This window comes from Hemicordylus capensis, chromosome 2, assembly GCF_027244095.1.
Source record: "Hemicordylus capensis ecotype Gifberg chromosome 2, rHemCap1.1.pri, whole genome shotgun sequence".
Classification (NCBI taxonomy): domain Eukaryota; kingdom Metazoa; phylum Chordata; class Lepidosauria; order Squamata; family Cordylidae; genus Hemicordylus; species Hemicordylus capensis.
The window spans coordinates 252541234-252553743 of NC_069658.1; the positions used below are offsets into that span (position 1 = coordinate 252541234).

A 12510-nucleotide genomic window follows, 5' to 3' on the forward strand; every position below is an offset into this window, starting at 1 on the left:
CAGCCTTTGGCGTCTCACCTCACACACCTCACCTCACATTACCTTGGGACACCTTGGGTGCTTGTGGATATAATCTGTTGCATTATCTATCTATCTATCTAAGACATACCCGTGGCTAATCCCATGCGTGGCAGCTCTTGTGAGAGTTCAGAGAGCTACCAGATAGCCATGGGTGGGAGGGAAGAAAATGGCAGTGCCGTCCTTCCGGCTTGGGGGGGGGGAACAGTATTTACTTCATCAAAATAAGTAATCAAAATATTAAATATAATTTCCCATATTTAATAATTTCCTATAAGTATTTACTTATTTTGATGAAGTAAATACTGACTGGGAGCACAACCTATCCTACAAATGTAATAATGCTGTAAAGTTGTGTGTCTCACTAAATAAGCTCCAAGTAGGAATCGAACCCCTTTCCACAAAGAAACCATTCTTTGCAATGTATATGCTCCTTTTTAGATTTAAATCTTTCAGCTTTGCTTCTGCCTTGTTTTAGATTTTGCCTTGTTTTTTATTATACTTAAATGTGAAGTGTAATAAAGTAAAAATCCAATGTTATAAATAGAATAGAACTGTAAAACACTTCTTTCCACCCATGTTTATGGAGTGTGTGTGTGTGTGTGTGCACATGCGCATGTGCACACGGTTAAATTGCTGGACTAGGACCAGGGAGACTTGAGTTCAAATCCCCATTCAGCCATGATACTTGTTGGGTGACTCTGGGCCAGTCAATTCTCTCTCAGTCTAACCTACGTCACAGGGTTGTTGTGAGGAGAAACCTAACTATGTATACTGCTCTGGGATCTTTGGATGAAGAACGGAATATTAAGTAAGCAAGTAAATAACAAACAAACAAACAAACAAACTGGCACATAACAATGCACATGTGTGCACACTGCCTTGATACTGCCACCCAGAACAAAACTCATTCCACTCATTGATTTAAAAAATAAACTATAAATTTATTTATTCATATATTAAAAAAATTAGAGGGAACACTCTATAGTGACCGGGGAGACCCGAGATCAAATCCCCATTCAGTCATGAAACTTACTGGGTGACTCTGGGCCAGTCATGTATCTCTCAGCCTAACCTACCTCGCAGGGTGGCTATGAAGATAAACATACATAGCCATGTACACTGCTGTGGGTTCCTTGGAGGAACAGTGGGATAGAAATGTAGGATAAAAAATATTGTGTCAGAAACAGATGGATTATTTTCTTCATTTGGGTTTACCCCCCAGCCCCACACCCCGCTAGGGACAGCCCTGGGAGTCAAGATTGAATTTATTTATCAAAAGAGGGGACTGTGAATCTAGACCCCAATAAATACCAATCAGCACTCCTGAGCTTCTTGTTGGGGCAGCATTAATATCCTGCAAAAATTATGTCCTCTACCTCAGGCTGGAATCTGACTGGTGCAGTAGCAGGAAGGCAAGGAAAGGGCACCAGCCAGAGTTGCAAGAAGGCTGTTCTCCTTCTCTGTAGCCATATTTAACCAAAAAGGCAGAGCGGAATGTTAAATAAATAATATTCTGTGTGCTTGTGTACTTTGGCCCCGAATCTCATTTGTAGCCATGAATTTAAGAAAAATGCAACAAGAAGAACTTATAGGTGCAGCCATTTCCTACCGTGTACTCTTGGGAAGCCTCCTCCAGAGGAATCGCCTGGTGATCTTCGTGCTCCTTGGATCGATCACACACCAAGCAGATGAGAGTTTCATGGTCTTTGCAGAAGAGCTTCAGGGGCTCCTGGTGCTTCGCACAGACTCTCCCCTTCCCTTCTGCCCCCCTTGCCTCCTGAAGAACTGAACTCTCCTGAAGTTTCTTGGCTATTTCTACAATATTTGCCAGCTGCCAGTTTGGCCTGGAGTTTCTTTCCCGGATGGTTTCTCTGCACTGAGGGCAGCACGTTTCCGTGTCTGACTTCCCCCAGCACTGGGCCAGGCAGGCTTGGCAGAAACTGTGCCCACACTCCGTGATGGTCACCGGGTCCTTGAAAAAGTCCAGGCAGATGGAGCAAGTAGCTTCCTCACAGAGATCTTTGACGGCAACTCCAGCAGCAGCCATGGTGCTGGCCTGCCTAGTTCACACTAAAAGGAGAGCAACAGCGTGAGTTCCCTTTCCTCCGATTACAGTCAATCAGCGAATCGGTGTTCCACCCTTCCTGATGGTGTTTGTAAGAAATCCATTCCTGATCCAAGCCAGCTTTTGAAAAATGCTTTGTTAGTGACGAGTCCAGTCACCGGGTTGGACTGCGGGGTGGAGGATGCACCGACAAACAGGAGCTGGATGGGTGGTTTGCTATGTAGCCTCCAGTTCCCTTTCTGCCTGGAAGAAACACAAGGTCTGTTGACGTGACATCAGCAACATGTGGAAAAGTGAAATGAAGTGGAAGAGCCCCTTGTTAGAGAGAGTTAGAGAGAGAGAGAGAGATTTTAAGAATGGGCATAATTAGTACCTTATTTATGGAAACATTTTATTATATATCTGGATGTAAGTAATAGGGCGGTGTGAAGCACAGCTGATTCAATTTGGGTGTAAACTCAGTATTCAGAAGGGTCCCTGATTCAATTTGGTGCTTTGTGGATGTCAAATTTCGTGTGTGTGTGTGTGTGTGTGTGTGTGTGTGTGTTAAATTGGAAAGTCCAATAGTTCATTTCAAAATCACCAATGAAATGGGAGTGTATAGATGAATGTTCCCAGTATTATGCTTTAATTGAAAGATGAAACATCAGTTCATAATTTGGCTAGCATCCGATTACTCGTATGTTGTAGCCAGATGTGTTTCAACTATATCTCTTAGGGGATGGAGCCGCTCTGGGAAGAGCATCTGAGGTTCCAAGTTCCCTCCCTGGCATCTCCAAGATAGGACAAGATTTATTTATTTTTTAAATAGGACAAGATGGCTGAGAGCGATTCTTGCCTGCAATCTTGGAGAAGCTGCTGCCAGTCTGGGTAGACAATACTGAGCTAGATGGACCTATGGTCTGACTCAGTATATGGCAGCTTCCTATGTACTATCAAGTCTTCTTCAGTGGCAACTGTCTACTCTTAGTCTCAGCCTAAAGAATGGACCGCTTTTAGGCTTCTTCCTTCAGTTTATTATTCAGAAGCCCAGTCACATCACCTGCACAAGAGTCTGGCAAGAAGTACTATAGGAAAAAGGGGCTTGTCTCCTTAGCTAAGCAGGGTCTGCCTTGGTTGCATATGAATGGGAGACATGATGTGTGAGCACTATAAGATATTCCCCTTAGGGGATGGAGCCGCTCTGGGAAGAGCAGAAGGTTCCAAGTTCCCTCCCTGGCTTCTCCAAGATAGGGCTAAGAGAGACTCTGCCCGCAACCTTGGAGAAGCCACTGCCAATGGGTAGACAATACTGAGCTAGATGGACCAATGGTCTGACTCATTATATGGCACCTTCCTATGTTCCTAAATGGCCATCTAGAAATGCCCCCCTATTGTCTCTTCCCAAGTAACCTGACCTCCCCAATTGCACTGGCAGGAAAAAACAATTAACAGAGAGGCACCAAAGGCACCAAATGCACTTGGGTTAGATAAGCATGTGAAAGTGCCTTTCCTTCAAGGAGCCACATGGGTCCAGCAGTGTGGGGGTTAAGTGAGGGGCAAGTTACTTGTCTGTGAAGGATGCTTGCCTCCTGGCTCATGGTATGTTAGCTAAGTTATGCCCCCTTCTGGTGTTGTCTATCCCCAAAAGATGTCTCCAGCCTGGGAAACAAAAAAAGAAGGAAGCTGTGGCATGGTATGTTAGTTAAGGTATGTCAGCGCTGGTCATGATGACCCCAAGTGTCAAAACTGCAGATTATGTTCAGCTCATGGTGGTGGGCCCAGGCATGAGTCAAGGTGAGTCTAATTCTTAACACGTGGTTATCAGCATCAGGGATGGTGCCAGATATGGGGGGGGGGGGCAGCAGGTGGCTACCTTCCTCCATGAGGGGGCAGTTACCTTGGGATGGGGAAGGAGAACTCAGCAGCTGTGCTGTCCCTTGGGTTATCATAGGAGTGACTGGAGGAAGCCCATTTCCAGACTGGGAAGGTGGGAGAGGGCAGTGACGGAGTACATCTCACAACTGAGAGAGTTGCCCTGCTACCATTGACCAGTTAAGATGGGATTACTTGTAAAGGAGTAGGGGTGTTTTGTTTGAAATTGGATCAAATCCGAACTGAACCACATGCCACCAAACTAGTTCGGTTGGACAAACCGACCAGTCCGGTCCATTTGACCGAACCTGTTTGGCATTTTGAGCGGCAATACTTGTAAAGGGGGACCAGGTGAGAATACTTTAATTAATTAATTTAATTTAACATATTTCTATACCGCCCAAAACTTACGTCTCTGGGCGGTTTACAAGATGAAAACAAAAGTAAAACATTAGTTAAAAACAAAAACAGAACAAGAAATGTAAAACACAACAATTTTAAATTTCGAAACAATATTCTAAAAACAACATTAAAACAATCAAAACAATATCATTTGTAAAGGGGAATCAGGTGGGGGACGCCAATGAAGGGTGGCTGGGGCGGGGCAGCAAGACAAGTAGTTTAAGGTGCTAACTGGCCCAGCATGGCTGCTGGCATCGGCGCACACCACCACCCTGGTGCAGCCCAAGCACACGGCGATCCCTCCGCATGTGTGGAGGCTGGAACCAAGCCACCACCACACAGGCAGCTGGCTTAAAGAGGGATCACCATACGCTTAGGCTGCGCTGGGGGTGGCGAGCAGCGGCACTAGCAGCCACGCCAAGCCAATAAGCATCTTCAATTACTTTTTTTGCCGCTGGCCCTCCCCTTCGCTGATGCCCTTCGATGCCGAACCAGGCTTGGTTCGGTTCAATCACGGACTGAACGGCCCCCAGTTCAGTTCACAATCCCTGCCGAACCAGTCCGGTTTGGCTGCCAGTGCCGAACCAGTTTTTGGCATCCAACAGTTGCTCGGCATCCAACAGTGCTGGTCTTGTGGTAGCAAGCATGGCTTGTCCCTTAGCTAAGCAGGGTCCGCCCTGGTTGCTTATGAATGGGAGAATTGATGTCTGAGCACTGTAAGATATTCCCCTTAGGGAATAGAGCTTCTAAGTTCCCTCCTTGGCATCTCCAAGATAGGACAAGATTTATTTATTTTTTAAATAGGACAAGATGGCTGAGAGCGATTCTTGCCTGCAATCTTGGAGAAGCTGCTGCCAGTCTGGGTAGACAATACTGAGCTAGATGGACCTATGGTCTGACTCAGTATATGGCAGCTCCCTATGTTCCTAACAGTTCATACACACCCCTATAAAAGAGGCATACAGAGGTTGGGATCCCGTCTGCCACTGCAGATTTCTCTGGACTGTTTCTGACATACCAGCAGCATTTTACAAGCTTTTAATGCAGGCCTGCTCAGCTTTGGCCCTCCAGTTGTTTTTGAACTACAGTTCCCATAATCCCCAGCCACAGTGGCCCATAGCCAGGGATTATGGGAGGTGTAAGTCAATATCTGCAGGAGGGCCGAAGTTGAGCAGCCCTGTTTTAATGGATGATCTATTTTACCTTTTCCATCGTTGCCTTTCAACTTTTATTGGTGTTCTTATAGTTATTTCAGTGTAGCTTTTGTTGTTTTATTATTTCCTGTGTTTGAACAGGTGGCTTTTATCTTTTGTTGTTAGTGTATGACATTGCAGTGCATAGCTATAATTGAACAAAGTGGGGACAAAGTCCATGGGCCCCTGAGAAAGGGAAGCCCACTGGATGGGCAACAGATCACTCTTTGCTTTCCTCCTCCTGCCTCCCTGACCCACTGGCATGCTGCTGGCTCCTGATTGGAGGATTTGTCTCAGTTTCAAGCTGAGGGGTGTGTGTTTGTTATGTGTTATATAAGCATTTCTGGCCAGGGAAATGCTTTGTGTGTGTGTCTGTGTCTGTGTCTGTGTGTGTGTGTCTGTGCACATGCATGGGTAGTGTTGATAACGAAATGTTTAATCCAGGCCTACAAATAAGTGTATAAAAGATTGGTTCAGGCTTCTAAACAAAATGTAAGGCCAGTGGGCCAGAATGAATTGTTCGAGTCAAGGATATGAGGCTTCTCGGCCAAGAGGTAGCAAATACCAGAGCCTGACAAAAGATACTGTATGTAGCCAAGGTCTTGAGACAAATTCTCCACTCAACAGAGAAAGAAACATAACTGGGATCAGAAGCAGGGTAGGGCAGGCAGGGCACATGGCCCGGGCACCATTTGAAGGGGGGTGCCATTTTTTAAAATGAATTTTTTTTTAATGGCCACCGAAAACAAAATGGCCACCACGAATGCTCAAATGGCCTCTGCAAGGCCCTAGTATTTGGGGAAAGTCAAATTCTCCATTTATTTTTAAAACTTATGTAATAGTGATGCTACAATGCATAGTAAAGAATTAGACAGGCACTTCTGTTTAGTTTTCCAAGTACACCTCCATATAGTATTTGGGTATTTCATGAGCCCCAGCATACTGAAATTTGTAGTTTTCCAGCATTTTTTGGTCTGGCTTTGTCCACTGCTAAATAGTTTTTGAAATATTAAAAGATTAATGAGCTTAACTTGTATTTTTGAGCTGATATTATGGTAAAGTTATCTGAAAGATGAATGTCAGATGTTTGGACAGGGGGCGCAATTTCAGTGCTTGCCCTAGGCGCTATTTTCCCTAGATACGCCTCTGATCAGAAGACTGATAAGGAGAAGGGAGGGCGGATAGGCCAAACAGTAGCTCATGTCCAAGGCTAGTTGGCACTTCATGAAAACATCTGTTTATTCACAAGGACGTGTATTGTAGGATTTACTGATGTTCTTGCTTTTTAAAATCTATATAAGCTAGCCACTGCGTACCCTCAGGGTGGAATACTTGTCAGACTTTTTATATGTCTGTACTGTGCCTTCATGATCATGAATAAAAAAGCTTTTTTTTTTTTTTTAGCACACACACCCCTCGTTGTATTTGACTCAATCCTTCCATCAGATTTGACAGAGAATAGGGCATCTTACTGGACCAAGGAGGATTAGGCAAGCTTCCAGCAATTGGACTCACTGCCTGACAGAATTGAGTCAAATACAACGAGGGTGTGTGCTCAAAGAACAGCTTTTTATTCATGAATTATGAAGGCACAGTACAGGTCAAAGTCTGGCATGCACTGTGTGCCGAGGCTAAGCAGTGGCTAGCTTATATAGATTCAAAACATTCAACAGCACCATGACAGAGGGAAGGCCTGGGAAGGCCAAAGAGTGCCTGAACAGGGCTATTTACTGCATAACGGAGGTCGACAGGGACCTCCGTAGACACACATCCCCACGTGAATTTTTTTAAAAAAAGATTGCAACTTCCCCTGAACGGCCAGGGGTAAGGTCATTCTGGGGTCGAACCGAACTGGGGGTAGTTTGGTTCAACCCTGAACTGTCGAACTGAACTGGTTCGATGTTGAACCGGTTCGACATTGAACCGGTTTGCACATCCCTATTTTTTTGGACTGAGGAAGTGGTATTTAAATGATTTTGTAGTCCATTTGCATCATTTCAGCCTTTAGACTGCATGCCAGAAAATTGCCTTTTGTATATCACTCTGGACCAAATTGATGGTTATTTCACAATTGATCCTCAAAGTTGGGTTTTAAGAGGCAGAATGCCCACAGCATTGCCCACAACCAGTATGGCTCTCTTGCAGTGCACAATGTTGTCAAGGAAGTGACCAGCTTTCTCACTGCCCACTGCCACTGCTTCTGCCCACTGTGGTGCAGACCGCCTCCCGCCCTCTGGCATATGCCTTTCCCCTGGCCCTGGCAAGCCAGCATTCCCTGCCAACTGCCCCAACCCCAGGATTCAGTTGGTGTCCACACATGTGCAGACAGCTTTCCCACTGGCCACAGACCTCTGCCACTGCTATTGCCCATTGTGGCATGGAGCACCTCCCAAGGTCCAGTGAGAAGCAGTACAGTTGTAAAGCGCATACGCGTGCACAGAGTGGCAAAATGGGCCAAAAGCAGCCCACTCTGTCATCTGGGAGGCTGGCAGGCAGGCTTGGAGGCGGTGGCAAGAGCTCCGTCTCTGAGCCTGCCTTCCTCTCAAATGACAGAGCGGGCCATTTTTGGCCCATTTGGGGCCTCTCTGCTCATGAACAGCTCTGCAGGCTCGGAGGCGGAGCTCTTGTTGCCTCCCTCTCCCGAGTGCCTGCACACCTGCTGGCAGCCCCCATCACCTCTGCACAGATGCGCTTTAAAAAAAGTTTAAAATTAAATATTTTACTTGCCCCCGACCCCCTCCGTAGCCCTCAAGGGGGGGGGGAAACGCTCCGAAGCCCTTCAGGTCCAGGCTCCAAAATTACCTAGGTGCGCCCATGATATCTAGTAGAATTTTACAGTTCTACTAAAGGCACAGAGTCACCTTAAGTGGCGCCGTGGGGAAATGCTTGACTAACAAGCAGAAGGTTGCTGGTTCAAATCCCCACAGCTACCATATCGGGCAGCAGCGATATAGGAAGATGCTGAAAGGCATCATCTCACACTGTGTGGGAGGAGGTAATGGTAAGCCCCTCCTGTATTCTACCAAAGACAACCACAGGGCTCTGTGGGTGCCAGGAGTCGACACAGACTCGATGGCACACTTTACTTTACTTACTAAAGACACACCATTACATCTTTGAACTTTTGACAGAATCCAAACTGCCAAAAGAAGAATTTTTAAATGTTTTGGACAAGCTAAACATATTTACAAACAGTGTAAGGCATCTGGTTTAATGCAAATAAAGCAAAACAAAAAACTGGTATTAAATTGGTAAAACTGTCATTTCAGTCAGTGTTCTTAGGATATCTTGCATGCTGCAATATCTCTATTAATAATGGCCAGTTAAGGAGTGGATTAGGCTCCCTCACAGATTACTAAATTTTAGCCAAGGTGTGGTAAAAGGGTTTACTCTGTTTTACTGCTAAGGAAGTTTTAAGCTTACTCTGGCAAGAGGAGAAGCAGACCTGAGGAAATAACAAACTTTTCTTTAAAACAACAACAACACAATTCTTCTTCAAGCAAATAGGAGTGGGTGGATTTTGGGGGGCTGGTATCCCTTTAAGGGGGAAGTCCCGGTGAGTGTGTGCAGGGGCGTAACGATAGGGGGGCAGGCAGGGCACGTGCCCTGGGTGCCACCCCGGCGGGTCATGTGGGGGGGCGCCAAAAAGTGGCTTCCCCCCCGCCCCCCCTGGATCGCCCGCGGCCCGCCAAGTGCGGCAGTGGCTGGTGGCTTGCGGCGATGGGCTGTAGCGCAGTTGGGAAGTGACGCCAGGCCAGAAGGTAGGCTCGGCGTCGCTCTGCCTGCACTCCTCGACGGGCTATCGGCTGCCGCGCTACAGCCCATCGCTGCCAGCCACTGCCGCCGCACGCCCGCCACACTCGGCGGGCGACCCGCCGCTGCCTGCCACCGCCGAATCACCGCCACCGCCGGCGATCTGCCGCCTGGGGGGCGCCGCCGTGCCCTCACAGGTATGTGGGGGCCAGGGGCGGGGGGGGCGCCATTTCAGGGCCAGAGCTTGCCCTGGGCGCCGTTTCCCCCCAATACGCCATTGAGTGTGTGTGTATTGTTAATTTTTGCCAGGCCTTGGTTTGGTGGCTTTCCATTTTCGTTTCTCTGTGGGAAGAACCAGCTAGGGCTGAGGTGAATCACACCTGGTGGGATGTGCAATGTTCATGTTGAGCCTTGTTGCCTCAGTTTGAAGCCTACTCTCTATGTAAGAGGCTACAGCCAGGGAGCTTAGTGACCTGCTCTAGCCTAGTTCGGCTGCACGCGAGAACAGCCTTTTTGTGCAGTTTTGACTCTTGGGGTCATGGCCAATGCTGACACGCCTTAACCCACATAGGCATAGCAAGCCACAGCTTCCTTCTCCTTTTGTTCCCAGGCAAGAGGCACGTTTTGGGGATAGGCAGCACCACAGACAAGTAACTTTCCCCTCATTGAACCCAACACTGCTAGACCCCTGTAGCTACTTGAAGGAAAGGCTTGTCTAACCAAAGTGCATTTGTGCCTTCTCTGCCTGATTTCCCCCCTGCAGCCGGTGAACTTGGGGAGGTCAGGATACTTGGGAAGAGACAAGAGGGGCATTTCTAGATGGCCATTTATCTAACCTCTTTTTTTCTGTTCCTATAGTAATTCTTGCCAGGCTCTTGTGAAAGATGCCTGTGGGCTTCTCAGAGGCACCTGGTGGGCCAATGTGTGAAATGGGATGCTGGAATGGATGGGCCTTGGGCTTGATCCATCAGGGCTGTTCTTATGTTTGGCCTCTTATTTTTCTTTTTCTTTAGGGTTATAGCAGCATGCACTGGGACTGGAGTGTCTTTCAAGAGTTTACGCTTCAACTCAGCAACCGAGGAAGTACCAAGTCAGGCCCCCATGAAGGGGGTCAAAGGAGCCCTGGGCTCGAGAGTGGAAGTACAGGTCGGAGCATTTGAAGCCATCATGGCTATGGGTGGGGCACGGTCGACACTGTGGGCAAACGCACTGTGGTGGAGCAAGGATTACCCAAATGCTCCAGAACAATATGCTGCACCTGAGGGGATGGACACCATCTGAAACAAGCAGAGGGCCTGTTCCCACAGCCACAAACATAACCTGTAGACCCTGTTTTTGCATGTCTGCTTGGTGAAGTTGAGGCAATGCATGCAGGTTTCGACGATGTGGGCTTTGCCAAGATGAAGGAGGCAACTTGTGTGGCTGGCTGTGGATGGAAGTTTGGCCTGCACCTCATTGCACTTCTTAGAAGTGACTTTACTGGCCATATACCCAAAACCTCAAACTTGAGACAATGTTGGAAATGTCCGATATGGTCCCTGTAGTGGTGCAAAGTACATTCATGTAAGGCACAAAGACATATCGAAGAAGCAAGTTATTAACTTGCTAACTGGGCAAAGAGGCACCTTTTAACGTGGTGATTCTCTTTATTTAGCAGGGAGTGAGTAACTGGCCCTATCCACTCCCAGCACAGTACCTCCAGTGACTGTTGCTGGTGTCTATCTTATGTTTCTTTTTAGGTTGTGAGCCCTTTGGGGACAGGGAGCCATCTTATTGATTTATTATTTCTCTGTGTAAACTGCCCTGAGCCATTTTTGGAAGGGCAATATAGAAACCAAATAAAAAATAAAATAAAATAAAGCACTGGAAAAGCTCCACATAGGACATCTTGGAGTAGTAAAAATGAAAGCCTTCGCAAACAGCTTTGTATGGTGGCCCGGAGTTAATCAGGAAAAAGAAAAGTTAACCATGAGGCTTTACACACAAGACTTTTATTTCAAATCTCCTCTGGAATGGAGTGTGCCAGTCTCCAAATTAGCTGGATTTACCCCGAAGACCTTGCGGGCTATCAGGGACCAGAACAGACAAGACTTTGTTTTTCCCCAAATGGAGGTTGCCAATTCTGGCTAAGCCCGAAGTATGTTAGGTGTAAAAAAAATCCTCTAGTTTCAGAGGCTTTGTGGGGGGAAACCCGGGGCTTCTGTTACGCACCGCAGTATCTCTGTGAGCCCCTGGTGGTGCAGTGGTAAAAACTGCCGCCCTGTAACCAGAAGGTTACAAGTTCGATCCTGACCAGGGGCTCAAGGTTGACTCAGCCTTCCATCCTTCCGAGGTCGGTAAAATGAGTACCCAGAATGTTGGGGGCAATATGCTAAATCATTGTAAACCGCTTAGAGAGCTCCGGCTATAGAGCAGTATATAAATGTTATTGCTATTGCTAAGTGCTATGTTTTGGGTAGCCATGCCAGTAATTCAGTGTTTTCCAAAACACAATGAAGGGGAGTTTGACAGCTGTTTGGGGTATGGTCTGCTCCAAGTGATTTGCAATTGCAAGCGCTGGGTGGGGCGGAGGGAGGTGTTGTTGCAGATTGGTGATACACTATTGAGGGAGGGGGAGGGAGAAATTCCAGAGTTAAACACAAGCACAAACTGCAAAATCTGTGTCTTCCTATGTTTTACATAGGCTTTAGATATGCAGAAAGGATGTAACCTTAGCCCTTTTTGTCTAAGGTGATTCCATTAGGTGTGTCTGTGGGGTGGGGGTGGGGCATGATGTGATGATTCACAGAGGCAAGGGTTAAGCATCCTGCTGATTGATCCAGCTGTTTGGCAACCCATTATGCTGTTCTTCTGTTCTTAGCTGTCAAACAAACAAAAAAGAGCTCTGTTGCCTCTTCCTCTATGGTGTGATTTGTGATTTGTTGGAGGAAAAACCCGGAGCAAGTCAATTGGTGGGAATGCACAGGAAAAAGATCCGCCAGGGAGTGCCGGGAAGAGCTGACAGCTATGTGAACTGTCAGTTTAATCCCCCAAATTAAACATTTTGCAAATCTGCTGCAAAGCAGATTTGCTCTTCAGATACTCTGTGTGGCATGAAGCCATGTGTGAACAACTCCCATGCAATGTTTAGGACGCCAGCAAGTGCAGCACCAGCCCAAATCAGTACCTCCGAATCAATGGGAGTGGCCCTCTACACCATTACAATGTGTGCATATTGACTTT

The 12510-nt window shown here is 47.0% G+C and overlaps 1 protein-coding gene across 2 annotated transcripts in view; it reads right to left on the reverse strand.

Moving 5' to 3' along the window:
* LOC128346047 (E3 ubiquitin-protein ligase TRIM7-like) overlaps nt 1-2152 on the reverse strand; it is a 45245-nt gene extending 43093 nt beyond the window's left edge. For both annotated transcript variants that reach the window (XM_053298913.1, XM_053298912.1), the window contains exon 1: nt 1631-2152. In XM_053298913.1, the coding sequence (XP_053154888.1) occupies nt 1631-2068 (438 nt within the window). In that variant the 5' untranslated portion in view covers nt 2069-2152. The remainder of the gene's footprint in view (nt 1-1630) is intronic.
* Between the last annotated feature and the right edge of the window lie 10358 nt (nt 2153-12510).